The sequence below is a fragment of the Vigna unguiculata genome, chromosome 10 (assembly GCF_037176805.1).
Source record: "Vigna unguiculata cultivar grain cowpea cultivar isolate G323 ecotype 2 chromosome 10, ASM3717680v1, whole genome shotgun sequence".
Classification (NCBI taxonomy): Eukaryota; Viridiplantae; Streptophyta; class Magnoliopsida; order Fabales; family Fabaceae; genus Vigna; species Vigna unguiculata.
The window spans coordinates 41494349-41510467 of NC_140801.1; the positions used below are offsets into that span (position 1 = coordinate 41494349).

At 31.4% G+C, this 16119-nt stretch overlaps 1 protein-coding gene across 4 annotated transcripts; it reads right to left on the reverse strand.

The window, feature by feature from the left end:
• Positions 1–9695: 9695 nt before the first annotated feature.
• On the reverse strand, positions 9696–14372 carry LOC114166244 (uncharacterized). Of its 4 annotated transcripts, XR_003599882.2 has the most exons (7): positions 14089–14370; positions 13400–14014; positions 12361–12510; positions 11822–11950; positions 10790–11305; positions 10273–10680; positions 9696–10172 (listed from the first exon to the last, which is right to left on the reverse strand). XR_003599882.2 is itself a non-coding variant. In XM_085667799.1 (6 exons), the coding sequence occupies exons 1-6, from the start codon at positions 14140–14142 to the stop codon at positions 10414–10416; spliced, it is 1728 nt and encodes a 575-aa protein (XP_085523925.1). In that variant the 5' UTR covers positions 14143–14372; the 3' UTR covers positions 9696–10413. The 4 variants fall into 4 exon arrangements, 3 of the variants coding, with proteins under 3 accessions (XP_085523925.1, XP_027906753.2, XP_027906754.2); XM_085667799.1 differs by having other exon boundaries at positions 9696–10680; positions 13400–14011; positions 14089–14372; XM_028050952.2 differs by having other exon boundaries at positions 9696–10680.
• Positions 14373–16119: the final 1747 nt, after the last annotated feature.

Genomic DNA, 16119 nt, shown 5'->3' on the forward strand with positions numbered 1-16119 from the left:
GGTATGGATATGTTTATCATAAAATTCATTTGCATCTCCAATATAATTTTCGTCTTATCACAACATTTATGCAATTATGTCCAAATGATGTATGTCAATTAAATATTTGTTATGTCTCACATTTGAATATTTCTACTCTTATTTAATAATTTTATTTATTGTATATTCTTTTTTCATATGAGAATGTTTAATATTCTCAATTTAAGTGTTCAATAGTATAAACATTTCATTTACTATTTACTAGGTAATATCATAAATTTATCTTCTTTATTCTATTATTATTATAATTTTTGTTCCATTTAAAAAACTTTTTTGTTCCACTAAAACAATGTTCGGTATCTCTCAATTATCAACTAGGATGATTTTTAAAAGTTTTCTTAGATCTCTACTGTATTTTTCATCTTATTATACTATTAATTATACATTTTTTTCCTTTGTGCGATTTCATTCAATGGTATCTCAAATTGTTTTTAAGATACACACTTTATCATTTTCTTAATATTTTTATTTTTCTTGTTTATTTTTATCATCTACAATACTATTTTGATACTTTTAATACAATTATTTTTATTTTATAACTCATTATCATGGTGTAATTTTATCACTATAATTGTATAAATAAATTTTATTTACTATAATATAATAATTTTATGTAATTGACATGAATATTTTTTTTATCACCATCCAATATATGTTGAAGTTTAAAAGATAAAATATCTATGTTAAAATTCTATTATTTTAATTATTATTAGTTTAATATTTGATTTTTATGTGAATTTGATCAAATGATGTATTATGATTTTTATTAGTGTATAAAAATGGAGATTTCGTTAGAATTTAAAAATAATAGTAAATAGATATTTAAAATATATTTTTTTTAAAATATTTTCAATTTTTATCCACCAGGTTTCATTAATATTTGCAAATTTAATAAATATTTTTGTTCTCATAAACTTTTATTTGGTATTATAATTTGAAATGTACACAATTATAATTTCTTTCTAAATATTTGACATTGAAGAAACAACTTTCTTTTAACTATTGAATATTTGATAATACTATGTTTCATTTACCATATTTTGTTATTATTTTATAAAAAATAATTAGTTAATATTGAAACTGTAAGAAAACATGTACGAATACGAGTATATATATCTGTTATCCGATGGGGATGAGTAGGGATGACAACAGGACGGGACAGGGACGGGTTTTGCAATCCCACACCCATCCCCATAAAAAAAATTCATCTCCATCCCTATACCCAAACCCAACGGGTATCAAACTTTTGCCTCATCTACATCCCCATTGGGTAATGGGTATATACTCGTTCAGATACTCATGTTTTCTTACTATTTCAATATAATTAATTAATTTTTATAAAATAATATAAAATTACAGGAAAGGAAACATGATATTATAAAATATTCAATATTAAGTGGATGGTTGTTTCTTCAATATCAACTATTTAGAAAGAAATTATAATTGTATACATTCCAAATTAGAATACCAAATAAAATTTCATGAGAACTAAACATTTATTAATGCAAACTTTAGCATGAGTAGATTCAGTTTTGATTCTCAAATAAAATTTTGTGAATTTAGTTTTGGGTGAGTAGAACCAACCATATACGAAAAAATTCCCATTCCATATCTTGTTGCTATCCTCAAAATGTCCAAAGGCAGTAGGTCTTGTATAAAAGGAAAAAACAAAGTTGTGTAGGGTTATAATCCTCGTAGAACAATTATGGCAAAACATGGTACAAGTTTAGTGGTAAGAACCTTAGCAAAGCAAATCATAAGCCATCCTCCAACACAGAAAACACTGAATACTCTCATTGCTTGCATATTCAGAAATCAACCTTTTCACACCTTAGAAACCCGAAATAAAAGTAGTTAACAAGTTAATCCCAAACAACTATCATAATTTCTCTTAACTACCATAATTTTCACACCTTGTACTTTTGCTGATGAATATTTGTAAAAGATTGAATAGGATCAAAGGGACAAATAGATTTATGTTGGCCTAAAGAGTGCATGAAAACTGATATAACTATTATTAGAAGCCTTCTAAATGGCTCTGAATCCTATATGATCAATCTGCATTAAACAATGATCATCCTTGACAAGTTACGATGCTATGAAAATGAAATTTTCATTGTCTGAATTTATGCTTGTTACTCTCTCCATCCCATAAAAATCCAAAATAAAAATGAGAACAAAACCACAAATGAGGTAGTTTGGCCACCTGATGGGAGAATGAATATGCCAAAGCCCTCTCTCTTCTTAAAGTTGCTTATTGTTTGTGCAAGAATTTGGCTTCAATTTGCTCCTTTGACTGCAACTAATAAAACAAAGAATTGTCTCCCACATCTAAATTAACCCAACAAAACCCTAAAACATCACAGTCAGGAATCTCAAGTAATAAAACAGAGGCCTTCTAGAGAGCACATTAATCACACTGGTTCATAATAGAAGAGGAAAACATGCACTTACAATAGCACACAGCTTCTCAAGTTCTCTTTCATGTGGCGTCGGTGGTGGATGATTCTGGTGGCGGTGAGCAATTTGTGTTGAAGCAGTTGCAGTAGTTGCTACCACATTTTGGTGCCGGAGGTTGTTCCTCCATTAAATTATGCACCATTTTCGCCAATCACACCAAGCTCGTTTCAAACTCTATTGCTACATCTTAGATGTTCTTTGGTAACTGACAGTCAGATACAAATAACCATTTCAGCCGTGATTTCAACACCAAATTATTCTGAACCACCACCATGTCCTTCACCTTCTCGGAATCGATGTCGATTACAATCGGTTAAACCTTCATCGGAGCCATGCCTTTCTTTTTCTGCAGCGACAGTGAACGGTGGAGCTCCGAACTGCATTGCTAGGAAGACGATTTGCGAGGGCGGAGCACGGTTATTGCTATTTCGTGACCTGACGCGATAGAGAAATGTGATATCTGGGGAGTACTCCAGTAGACGTAGCGGTCTAGCAAACTTCAGAAAGATCTCCTAGGAGCACTGTAGTGGTTGCGGTGCTGACTTATGGTGGCTGTGGTCCAGAAGGCAAGGATTTTGTTCTTCGTGTTTCACTTAGGATTCTTGTGATGAGAAATTCTTTTTTTCTTTTATGACTTGTGAGTTTGATTTTAATAAAAAGTAAATGACAAAAAAATTTTAATAGAAATGACAGGGAAAGATAAGAGCCAGAAAAAGATAACGGGATGAGAAAAAATAGTATAATACGTTAATGACATTTATAAATGCCATAATTTGCCTATAAATTAGGGCAGTTATTAAACTGTCGCATTATAAAACAAATTATGCCAGTTTTCTAAAACTGCCATATTAAAACAGTCATAATTATTTCAATTTTTTGTAGTGATTAAATTTGTAAACATTAATGATATTTAGTTGATAAAATTTAAAAATATTTAAAAAAATATATAAAAAAAAATACATATTCAAATTAAAATATATTTTAAATGTCTCTTTACTTCAATTTGTTAGATTCCAATTAATCTCTTTTTTATACACTAATAAAAGTCATAATACATCATTTGGTCAAAATCATATAAAGAATAAAGATTAAAATAATAATAATAAAATTTTGACATAAATTTTGTATCTTTTGAACTTCAATATATGTTAGATGGTAATAAAAAAAAATCATAGCAATTATATTAAATTTTTATATTATAGTAAATAAAATTTTGTTTATACTAGAGACAAAATTACAATTTGATAATGAGTTAGAAAATAAAATAAAAAAATAGTTATATAAAATATATCAAAAAATTATTCTACATGATAAAATAAAGACCAATAAAAATATTGAAAAAATTGTAAACATGTGTGTTAAAAACATTTTGAAAGATTATTGAATGAAATCGCACAAAGGAAAAACAAATATATAATTATAGGTATGATAAGATAAAAAATACTTTAGAGATCTAAGAAAACTTTTCAAATATCAACATAGTAAATAGTTGAGAAATAACGCAAATTGTTTTAGCAAACCAAATTAATAACAATAGAGTAAAGAAGATAAATTTTTTATATTACCTAGTAAATGAAATGCTTATGCTATTAAACACTTGTACTGAGAGTGTTAAATATTTTCATGTGAAAGGAAAATATACAATAAATAAAAATATTAAGAAAGAATAGAAATATTCAAATGTGAGACATAAAAAATATTTAATTAACATACATCAATTGAACATAATTGGATAAATGTTATGATAATAAGATGAGAATGAATTTCACAAAAAATAAACAATTAGAAGAATTAAAGAATAAAAAAGTGCGTTGTAAATGTGTGTGTGCGTGTGTGTGCGTGTGTGTGTGTATGTGCGCGTGTGTGTGTGTGTGTGTGCGTGTGTGCGTGTGTGTGTGTGGGCTAGCCAAAATAATACATCAAAAATTTATACATTTAATTATTGTCACTAATAAAATAAAAATGAATACATAATTTAGTATAACAATAACTAAAAAGGAAATCACACATATCTAGAAAATTGTCAAAAGAAAATTCAATAATAATCAAACCACACTTAAAATCCAGTTATAAAAAACACAAAGTACAATATGATTAAATATAGTATTATCAAATATTCAATAGTCATAAAACAAAAAATTAATATACAAGACGCTGATTAAATAAATGATTAAACTAATATTTACTATCAAGCGAGACAAGAGAAAATTACCTTCTTTATTTCTTCGAGAAGGGAAGAAAACCGTTGAGAGATGAGAGCAAAAATAATAGATATTTTTCTCTTCAGAAACAAAAGAAGATAGGTGAGAACAATTTGTGAGAAACTCAAAACATATAATGGAACCACAATTAAAATTCGGTTATAAAAAAGCACACAGTATAATATTTTTTCTTCTATGTTCATAAAATAAAAAATTAATATAAAACAGGCTCATTAAATAAATATTAAACTAATATTTCACTATCAATTGAGACCAAAGAATTACCTTCTTTTTTTCTCCCTCGAGAATGGAAGAGAACACAAGAGAAATAAGAGCAAAAATGATAGATGTTTTTCTCTTCAAAAACAAAAGAAAACGGCTGAGAATGAGATATGAGAACAATTTGTGCTCAAGATATATAATGGAACCACAATTAAAATTTGGCTATAAAAAACACACAATACAATAGTTTTCTTCTATATTCATGAAATAAAAAATTAATATAAAAGAGGATCATTAAATAAATTATTAAACTAATATTTCACTATCAATTAAAACCAAAAAATTACCTTCTTCTTTTCTCCCACGAGAATGGAAGAGGACAGAGGAGAAAATAAGAGCAAAAATATTATATCTTTTTCTCTTTAAAAACAAGAAAAAACAGGTGAGAATGGAATATGAGAACAATTTGTGAGAAACTCAAACCATAATAAATAAATAAATAAATAAATATCTTGATAAATCTTTTTATTCTTTATTTTATTATGTTTAATTTTATATTTTATTATTTATTAACATTAATTATTATGTTTATAAAAGAAATAAAATATTTGATTTAATCATAATATATTTTTTAATATCTATAATATAAAATATATATAATATAAAAAAATTCAAAACTTTTGGGGGGGCCATGGCCCTCCCTGCCCTAACAGTGCTCTGCCACTATGTATATATAAGGTTTCTAAATTGACTATGAATATTTTAATAATTTAAACGGGGACGGGGAAATGACAAGGACGGGTATTATGGCGGGTACGGGGATGGGACGGATATGTACATCCTCATACCTATCCCTATCCCTATACCTAATTGAAAAAGTTAGGAATTCCCCATACCCATATCCATACTCAGTCAATGTGGAGATTTTCCGTCAAAACGGGGAAGGGTTCGGGCAATATCCACGAGGACGAGTTTATTTGCCATCTATAGGGAGGAGAATAGGACTAGAGATGTCAAAAAAACCGTACATGTGGGTACCCGCGGATAAAACCCTTATCAGGTAAGAAATGAATATTGTAAATAGATACCCACGAGTAACTAATACGGGTAATTTTTATACCCACTTGTTAATGAGGGCAGGTACAGGTATCATAGTATTCATACCCATGGATACCCGTACTCGCTATACTGTAATTAAATTAAAAAATGATTAAAACATTAAGACATTGATTTTGAATAAGTTTTTTTTATCAATTGGTTTTAAAATAAAATATTTCTTTCTTTGTTAGCTGTCATCCAACACTATTTAAATGAGTTATGTTGACTTTGTTTGCAATTTATGAATGTTATGTATTGTATTTTATTTGAATTTATGGTAAAAATATGTTGTTAAATATATTTTTTTAAATACCTGTGTATACCCGCGATCATCCGTGGATATTAAGAAAACGTTCAGGTACCCATATAACGGATACCCGCACAGATATGGGGACGAGTACAAGGTGAATAAAAATACGTTAAGTTGAATTTGGGTATCTCTAAATACAATAAAAATTTGATACCCGTTGAATTTGAATATAGAAATCAAGATAATTTTTTTCTCTAAAAATAAATATGAGATAGCAAAATTCATTCCCACTCCGCCATATTGTCATCCGTGATTAAAGCATGCTCATGCCAAATATGAAAGATGCAACTAGACACAATCATGTGTACTTTGAACAACGCAATAAATTTTTGTAACATTGAAACATAGATCCTTTGAGAACTCAGAATATTGACTACCGTACCAAAATATAGATTTAATAAATTTAGACTAATTCTTGGAATTCAATTATTTTGTCCTTTCTAAAACTATCGGTACTTACGATTTTTAATTATTGAGAAATCAAACTTCACAATTTGCTTCACATTTCGTAATTCGGGTAACAAAATTGATAAAATATATAAAAAAATCTTCGTGCAAAATAACATCCAATCTTTCTTTATTTTGATATTCTAATTATATACTTATTCAATATATATCAAGAATTATACATAAAAATTATATATAGTTGTTTAGTCACATAGATTTGAAAAATGGATATAGAAATAGAAGCAATATTACCTAGGAATAGCAAAACGGGTAGCCCGACCCGTTTTTGCCCAGCCTGTCCATGACTCTTCAAAAATGGATCAGGTTGGGCTGACTCGTCAAACTGAAACGGGTCAATAATGATAACTCATTCTGTATAGGATAGGCTAACAGGCCGGGTTGGGCTGAGCCGTCACTTTTAAAAAAAAAAATTAATTTGTTTTCAAACTTTTTTAATTTTTTATTTTAAAATTTGTTTATTTATACATATAAATTAATATTAAAAGAATATTTAATTATATAAAGTATTTTTTAAACTTTTAATTAATTAGTTAATATTTTTAAGTAAATAAATTAAATTAATTATTACATTTACATGTTATATTACTCTATTATAATTAATAATTAAAACTTAATTTGTAAATGTTAATGATTTAAATTGCAATATTATTATATATTTAAACCTTTTTAAAAAATATAATATAAAAATTTATCTTTTTAATAACTTTTTATTTTAATTTTTAATTTAAAAAAACGAGTCAACGGGTTGGGACAAGCTGGAATGAACTAACGATTGAAATCTTCAACCGATTCATCCCTTTTAACACAGACTGACAGACTGACCCATCAGGCTAACCCATCTTATCACCCGTAATATCACATAAACCAAAATAACTATAACGAAAAAGATAAACTCAAGTGATTAACTATGATTTCTCTTCATAATAAAGATGTTGATCACATAATTGTTAAAAAAAAATTGAAAAAGGTTTTCAACTCAATTTAAACTCCCTTTAAAAATATAAATTGATTTAAGAGAGAATGGTTTTGACTTTGCATCGTTTGGTTTGAAACCAGAGTGGTGTAGAATCCAATCTTACAGTTCTAATAGATTGAAAGACCTTTAATTTAATTAAATAAAAGAGAATCTTCAAATAAAACTACCAAAACTATTAGAGTTTTAATAGATTAAAGTTAGATTTTAATCTATTAATTTTACTTAGTAGTAAAATTAATTGAAACTTATTAAAATACATAATTCAATACGAGTGATTTTAATTTATTAAAAGCTCGTTTTAACTTATTACATTAAAATAATTAGATTAGAATGCCTCATAATTTTAAGTCATTCTAATCTATTAAATGTTAGAATTTTTTAGTTATATATATATATATATATATATATATATATATATAATATATATATTATTTAATATGTTATGACCATTAACTGATTGGTTAAAATACTAAAGTGGTCTATTAATATTAAGTTTATAACTAAGGGCATAATTGTCATGAAAGGTTATTATGTAAACACTATCAAAAAATTTTTAAATAATGACCAGTTTTAATGATTAAAAATATAAGGGATACTACGTTTGCTAAGGGAGACAAATTTGGTTTCAATCGATGCCCAAAAGAAAACTTGAAAATTCAATTAACATAGAAAATTCATCATGGATTAGTTGTAAGAAGTCTAATGTATGCCAAAAAATTCTTCATGGATTAGTTGTAAGAAGTCTAATGTATGCCGAAATAAAGTGTCTCATATCCCAACACTAATAAAAGTTTGATCAAGTCAAAACATATCAACATCAAGTTTTCAATTGTCAAGGAAAGTGTATAAAGTGGACAAGTTTTCATAAAACATATAGGGATAGAATCCATGATAGCAAATCCTCTTACGAAAGATTTTTCACCCAAGGTCTTTCACGAACACACTATTTAGTTGGGAATTTTATAGTTTGAGAAATTTTTAGTCAAATAGGAGTTAGTCATTTATGTTATTTATGCTCTCTGATTGATATTACTCATGCATACTCTTATATTTGAATAATTTCTTTTGATAAGATATAAAGTTTGATATTCAATTATTACACTTTGTATAATAATGTTGTTAATTGATCTAATTAAGGTAAAACACATACATATGTGACCAGTGGGAGATTATTAGAATTTTAGAATCACATCTATATTATTTAAATGTGTTATGGTCATTATTTGATTGTTAAAATAACATAGTGGTAAAAAAATAATAGAGTGATCTATTAATATTAAGTTGATGACTACCTGCATAATTGTCATGAAAATGTTATTAGTAGATACCTAAAGTAATATTTGATTTGATAAGAGAAAAAATTGGAATTATTAAAATATGGAATGTAACTGAAAACAACAGTTATCAGATGGATTATGATGGTGATTATGGTGGTTCCATTTGTAGAGATAACATTACGTATTGTATTGTGTTAGGTTCTTATTTTCTTTTTCCTTTTCATCCCCATACCATAAGGAGAGATAACAAAATCAGTGTCAACCATCTACATTTGAAGATCACATTCCCGCACTTAGTCTCATCATATTTTTTTTATAACATGTTCTATTTATTTGGGATCTCTGTGAGTAAAAGTATATGATTAGGCAAAAGTATTATTTCTTAACAATTTAATTCATTAAAATGATAATATAATCATTTAAACTATTTCTTATAACCAGGCAAAAATATTTTAACGCATTAAAAAAATCTTTGAATAAATTAAAGAACTACAACCTATGACCAGAAAAAGTAATACATTCAGATAAGCTTTCTAAATATTGCAATGTAAGATGAACCTAAGTAAGAGAAAACTTACAATGGTGTCCTAATCAAATCACACTAACCAAAAACATATCCAAGTCTTCATGGATTATTGCAAATCTTCAAGGAAAATGATTAGATTCTTCAAATACTTTAATCATAGATCCAACAATGCCATTCAAGTATCACTATTAAAAATTCAGCACACGAACCCTCAATCTAATCAATTCAGCATACTTCATCGCCATAACAAAACTGAATGCGCTGCCCAGTCATGAAAAATATCGGATATATCCGCACCAAACACACCTATATACTGCAGGCCATTGAATTACATAGTATCAAACAACGACACCTTCAACCGCTGGGTGCCATTGCTGATTTCTTCCTGTTCAAGCCATGCCTAGAGCCTCTGTGAGTAGCACCAATGTTGCTCTAAGCAACAAGAAAAGGCTAGTAGCAGTAGGAGATGGACTTGCTGACAAAACATAATGAACGTACCAAGCGAAACTTGCAGTGACTCGCCTCATAATGCTCAAAAAAAGCATAATTATACCATCTGAACTCCGACATCTGTTTGGAGTACATGTACAATCAACTATATACAACAAAGAAGAAAAATAAATAGTTTTGTTTACCTGACATGAAACCTCCTAACACTGTTCAAACCTAACTTAGAATGGATAGTGTTTGTTTACCTTACAATATGTGTACACACTATAGTTCGAGGAAGAACTAATGTTGCGGCTGCAGCAACGTCTGAAAGTTCAGAGGTTCTTTGGTTGTCACAGCTCTGGCTCTATAAGCAGCTTGTAAAGTTATGAGGTGAAATTCAATGTTCACTCAGTTGCATTAGATTCGAAATCCAAAATATGTCGATCCATTCGGTCCAGAAAACTACTTAGTGACAATCTTAAAATTCTGTTTTCTTCTCTCAATAAGTCCAGCTCTTTCTTTAACTCAGCATTCTGCTCTTCAAATTGAATATTTGATAAAATCTGCGTACGGATAAGTTCATTTTCCTCCATTAATTGGTCTAGTTTCACCTTCAATTCAGTGTTTTCCTCTTGTAATGTAACATTCTTCTGTCTTATAACATCATCCTGCTAATCAAATAAGTTAATGATAAGTGGAAAAGAAAAAACTAAGGATTAATAATTAATAATTAATAATCTATGACAAGACCCAAATGACTAAAGTAGAACGAAATCTCACATCATAAAAGCTCAACTTTGGAGGAGAATCCTCCACAAAGAGTTTATCACACTTGAATTCTTGATCACAACTGAGTTCGTCAGAAAAACTGCTAGTTGGGGGGGTGTCCTCAACAACCATTTTTAGTTTTTCAAGATTGATTTCTTGCTCTCTACGTACTTTGTCACAAATTGTTAAATCCGGGGGAGTATCCATCACTATGAGTTCTTCACCGTTGAACTCTGTATGTCCGCCTACTTCATCAGGAATACTGATAATTGTGGGGGGATCCTCAACTACCACTAGATTTTCAGGATCCATTTCTTGCTCTCCACGTACTTTGTCGCAGATGATTAAACTTGGGGGAGTGTCCAACACTACCAAGTTCCCGAGATTGATCTGCTTTTTACATTTTTCATGACTAGTGCTCGACCTTGTGGGAGTGTCCTCCACTACCTGATTCTCCATATTATCCTCGTCTTCTCTGCATACCTCACCGTTGATACTATGCCGACACCCTGAATCTACATCAGAAACCTGCCAATGCCCAATTATCAATCAGTAGAGAGTACGAAATATGAACATTGAAATAGAAAATAAAATATAACACCCTAGAAGATAGATTAATATATAAAATTCAATCTAAACATGTGAACGTTTTAATTAATATTTAAAATTCAAACTAAAACCATGTCAATTAAAGTTTGGCTCGAAAGATAAGATTTTCCTACGTCAACCCAAACCCAAACGTGAATGGTCCTGACTCTCAAGCTTGCTGTGGCTGGTGGCTTGCACTAACCTTACAATGGAGCAACTGCTTACCCTAAACTTTTAGGAGCAGGAAGATCACCAGCAGTTCAAACAAAAACTGCAGGCTCCTGCAGTTAAAACAAAATCAAATGGTCCAAAGATGTTGAAGATACATTGATTCATTATTTAATGCAAATAAATAATTTTTTTATGGTGAGCATTTTTGGCATTTGAAAGTTCAATTGCAATAACCCTGAGCCAAACTTACATGTACCAGAAATAAAAATAAATATCATAACTCACGCTAGATGGAGTGCATGTCGAACGGTTTTCTGCACTTCGAAGCTCTTTGTTGTCACCTATCAACTCCAGTGCTTCTTTAATTATCTCTATTTGCAACTCTCCAGCAGTAGGTTGGAGCTTCCAAATCACCTGCACATAAATAGATATAGACAAAAGGAACAATAAGTTTATAACCCGTTTTCTTTCCTTCACTTTTTTAATCGAGGCATCAATGATACAAATAGAACCAACGTCACTGTCATCAATTCAAACACCAAAATCATGCATATTCATACTAAATCATAAATGACAGATGAAGAGAGATGCTCCACTACTTCAACCATTAAGTGTGTTTTTGAATTGTTGTTTCGGAGTATTGAAAACAAAAATGTAGGTTACTTTAACCCAAACACTCAATAAATAATCAAACAAGGACTTCATATAACACAAAAATGACAGTGCGTCAAGACAGACATAAGTTTTCTCAACCGATATTATATGAGGAGTCGGTAACGATAAACTCAACACTTAGCAGATTTGTAAGCAAGTTTCTAAGTTACCTGATCATCATCCAGCTCTTTAAACCATGAAGTACCCTGTTGTCTTTGGTTAGATTTAATATTATCCCATCGACACATGCGAGGAAAGGTGAAATCATGATCTTGCAGTTGTGGCCTTGCTGCTACGTCAAAATGTTCATAGGACCATGTCTGCTCGCCATAGACCAAAACTATTAAACTTGAATTCCATCAAATAAGCATACATAAATGACATTTTACAAGTACTGATCCGGACATCTTTTCCATCCAAAAATTAATGCATACTCATGGTCTTAAAAGCTAGAAAAAAGATTGCGTCAATGGCCCATGATACATAAATTTTACAATGCATATAGCTTCTATGTACTATCTAAATATGAAAAGAAGAGAAGAAAACACTGAAATATCAAATCAACATCAATTTAGTCTTTGAGACTTTATCTCCATTATACTAACCTTCAACTATAATTCAGTTCATTTTTTGGACTAAATTGATAATAACTAAATACTTGGAGGACTACAATTCCTTCTCTCGAGTGAAATTTTGCAAATATAGACGACCAAAATAACAATTTACTCCATAAATTAAAAAATGAAAATCAGCCACACCTCATAGATATGATCAAAAGAACAACATTTATAAATCATTATTTAAAGCACTTTATTGTTAACAAGATTTTAAATCGTGGTTGTAGTAGCAATTCTTTGTATTGCATAAAACTACATAAAATTGCAAACTCCCAAAAACATTGACTTGCGACTGCAATTACAGTAGCGGACCATTTTATTTTAAAACATGTTTATTACTTGCGTGCTTCGTTTCACATTTCACATGTAATTTTTAATTTTTTTCACGTCTACTAAAATGCTAGTGGTTATAACTTCTCAAGAAAAATATCTTACTTCTAAACGAATTTTCAAACACGGAGTACTTCAAATCTCGGAACCAATTAGCTTCTCCACAAATATATCACATTTTAATGTCAAGTACCAACACGAACTAAATACCTTGTAGCTAATATTCTTCACATCAAATTATGACATGGTGAAACGAACTTACTTGAAGAAAGATGAGACAACCTCCCACATACTGGACATTCTGCTCCTTTCTCTTATCCAGCCACTGACACAAATCATCAATAACAGCAGCGCCCCAAGCAAACCCTGAAACCTCCCCCACATCCCCGAGAAACCGCAAGTACCGCGAATCTACCTTCCCGTCGTTCGAAGCAAGAAACGTTCCAATCGTGTAGAGCAAAAAGCTCCGCACAAAATCATCACTCACAGCATCCCCAATTGAATCGAGCCTATTCTCGAGAAAACTCATGGCCACCTTCCTCTTCACTTTCGTTGCTCCGTACGACTCTTCCAAATCGGAGAAGGGTTCCTGTTCTGTCAAGTTCACGGGGTTACCGGTCACCGGAAGGCCCAGGATCAGCGCCGCGTCCAGCGGTGTCATTCGGATTTCGCCGCCGGAATGTAGCACGAAGGCGCGGCTCCCGCTGCTCCACGCCTCCATAAGCTCTGTGAGAAACACCTTGTTCAGGCAGTGGTTTGGAACGGATAGAAGGTTCCCGAAGCCGGTTCTCGAAATAGCGGATCTCTGCTCCGGTGTGAGCAGCTGCACGCGCTTCGCGAACGACCTCAGCGAAAATCGAGTGCTGAAAGGCTTCTTCTGAAAGTGCGCGCGAAATTGAACATAAATTCAAATTCAAATTCAAATAGAAAGTGGAATTTGTCGGTTCTTACCGGCTCTGGAGCCTGTACGAGGCCGATGGCGGAGAGTCTAGTGGATTTTCTCATCGGAGAACCAAAATTCCAGCGAGGGCAACGGCGACGGAGATGGCCACAGCGACAGCCACGGAGGCGGCGACGAAAATAATAACAGCGACGGCGACGGAGAAGAGAAGTGCCGAAACGAAATGAATGAAAATGAATGCATAGAGATAAGGGAGGGAGCGAACAGGCGAATTAACCCAGCACCACTTGGCAGTGACAAAGCTTCCCGAAGAAGCTTCAGAAAAAAGATGAGGCGCCAAAATAAATATGAAAAATATATTAAAATTTCTCTTTCCCCCCTTGCGCCTCCACCAAAATATTACTTTATTTTCATTTATAAAATTATCAATAAAAAAGTTAGCAATGAATAATTTCAAAATTTACTTTAAAAGCTTGATTTTTTTTTTCTCTTACTTGTTGTCAAAAGAAAGTGTTAAATGTTGTGCTTTTTTTTTAAGTTTCTTAAAAGATCTTAGTTATTTGGAATTTACTTTTAGCTAAGATGATGATTTAAATGATTTCTAAGAAATTTTGATAGTTGGATTATGTTCTTGCGAGGCCCATGAGATTTAAGCACACTTTCACGCTTTTTATCACAACTTTTCCCACTTTTTCAAGTTTTCTTGGAATCAAACATTTCTTTTGCTTTCAGCCTTCTCAATCAGTGAGATATACATGAGTCTAACGTCTAAGTGAGTTTTCGGTCAACTATAATGTAAGTGATAAATACAAAATTTATGAACCACATACCTCTTACCCAATTACCTGTATTTGATAATGGTAGGCCTTGAATTATTTTTGAATCTGGTGCAAGCCCAATCTTTTTTTTTAATCATGTTTGGTTTTGATAATCATGTGATTAGCGTTATAATTGTCATCTTATTGTCAATATTTGGTTTTGTTGGTAGTCTGTCGAGTGCCCCAGCCCAGAGGTCCTTCACCTTGGTTTTGATATTTGGTTTTGTTCTCTGGTTTGTGCTTTCAACTTTGAGTTTTTGACCTATTGTTCTCAGCCTCGATAGTACACATTATGATAGACTCCTCCTCAAGCTAAATTGGGCCAAAGCTTGAAATGATGACTATGGTGGATGGTGAATGGTGGAATGTGCAGAAGCTTGGTGTTGAGGTTTGAAAGGGTGGATGAAGGTTGTTTGTGGTACTCTAAGAGAGGTTAGGCCAACTCTAGAGAAAATGGTGCAAGAGGGACCTCATGGGATACTCTAGCAAGTGACTAAGAGAAAAGATATGGCTTAAAAATGAATTTGGCAACATAACATTAACATTCTTAAAGTGAGAAATGCACAGGGGAGACACCTCTATTTATAGAGTAAGGTATATCCAAAATGGTCCAAAACCCTAGAATGCTAAAATACACCAAAACCCTAAAAATGCTAGCTTGGTGAAGGAGAGCTTAACATGTAGCAATCCTCACTCTCACGAAAATGAACCACTCATATGTTGCCATGTGGAAAACTACTTTATGAAAAGTCTCTCAAATAGGAAAATAACACATGGCAACTAACTTTGTAAGAGAACTCTCCATTAAAGGCTTGCCATGTGGTATGTGTGGACGCCCTTCCTAAGCTAGCTAGGTAAAACATAATTAAGCATCAAAGAGTTGCTTAAGTAGGCGCACATGATGCTCCCTACTTAAGCAAGATTGTTTTTAAAAGCTTATACTATTTGGCCCTTAATACAAAGTCTTCAAAAGAAATTCTACACTACCTGGTCCTTAATACAAGGCCTAAATATTCCTAATCTATCAAGAATACTCCATTGTGGTCCAAAAGAATAGAGTTTTGCTTCACCTTGCAAGATGACTTTATCTCTTCATGAAAGTGCTTGGCCATGCTAGGGGTTATGCCATCACATTACGCGTCTCTCATTCTCAGTCATGATCGTGGTGATGCCTAACAATTGGGTCTTAAGTCTATGGCCTATTGTTCTCAACCCTGATTGCACACATTATGTGCCCCTTATTCTCAATCCTGATTGTGGTGT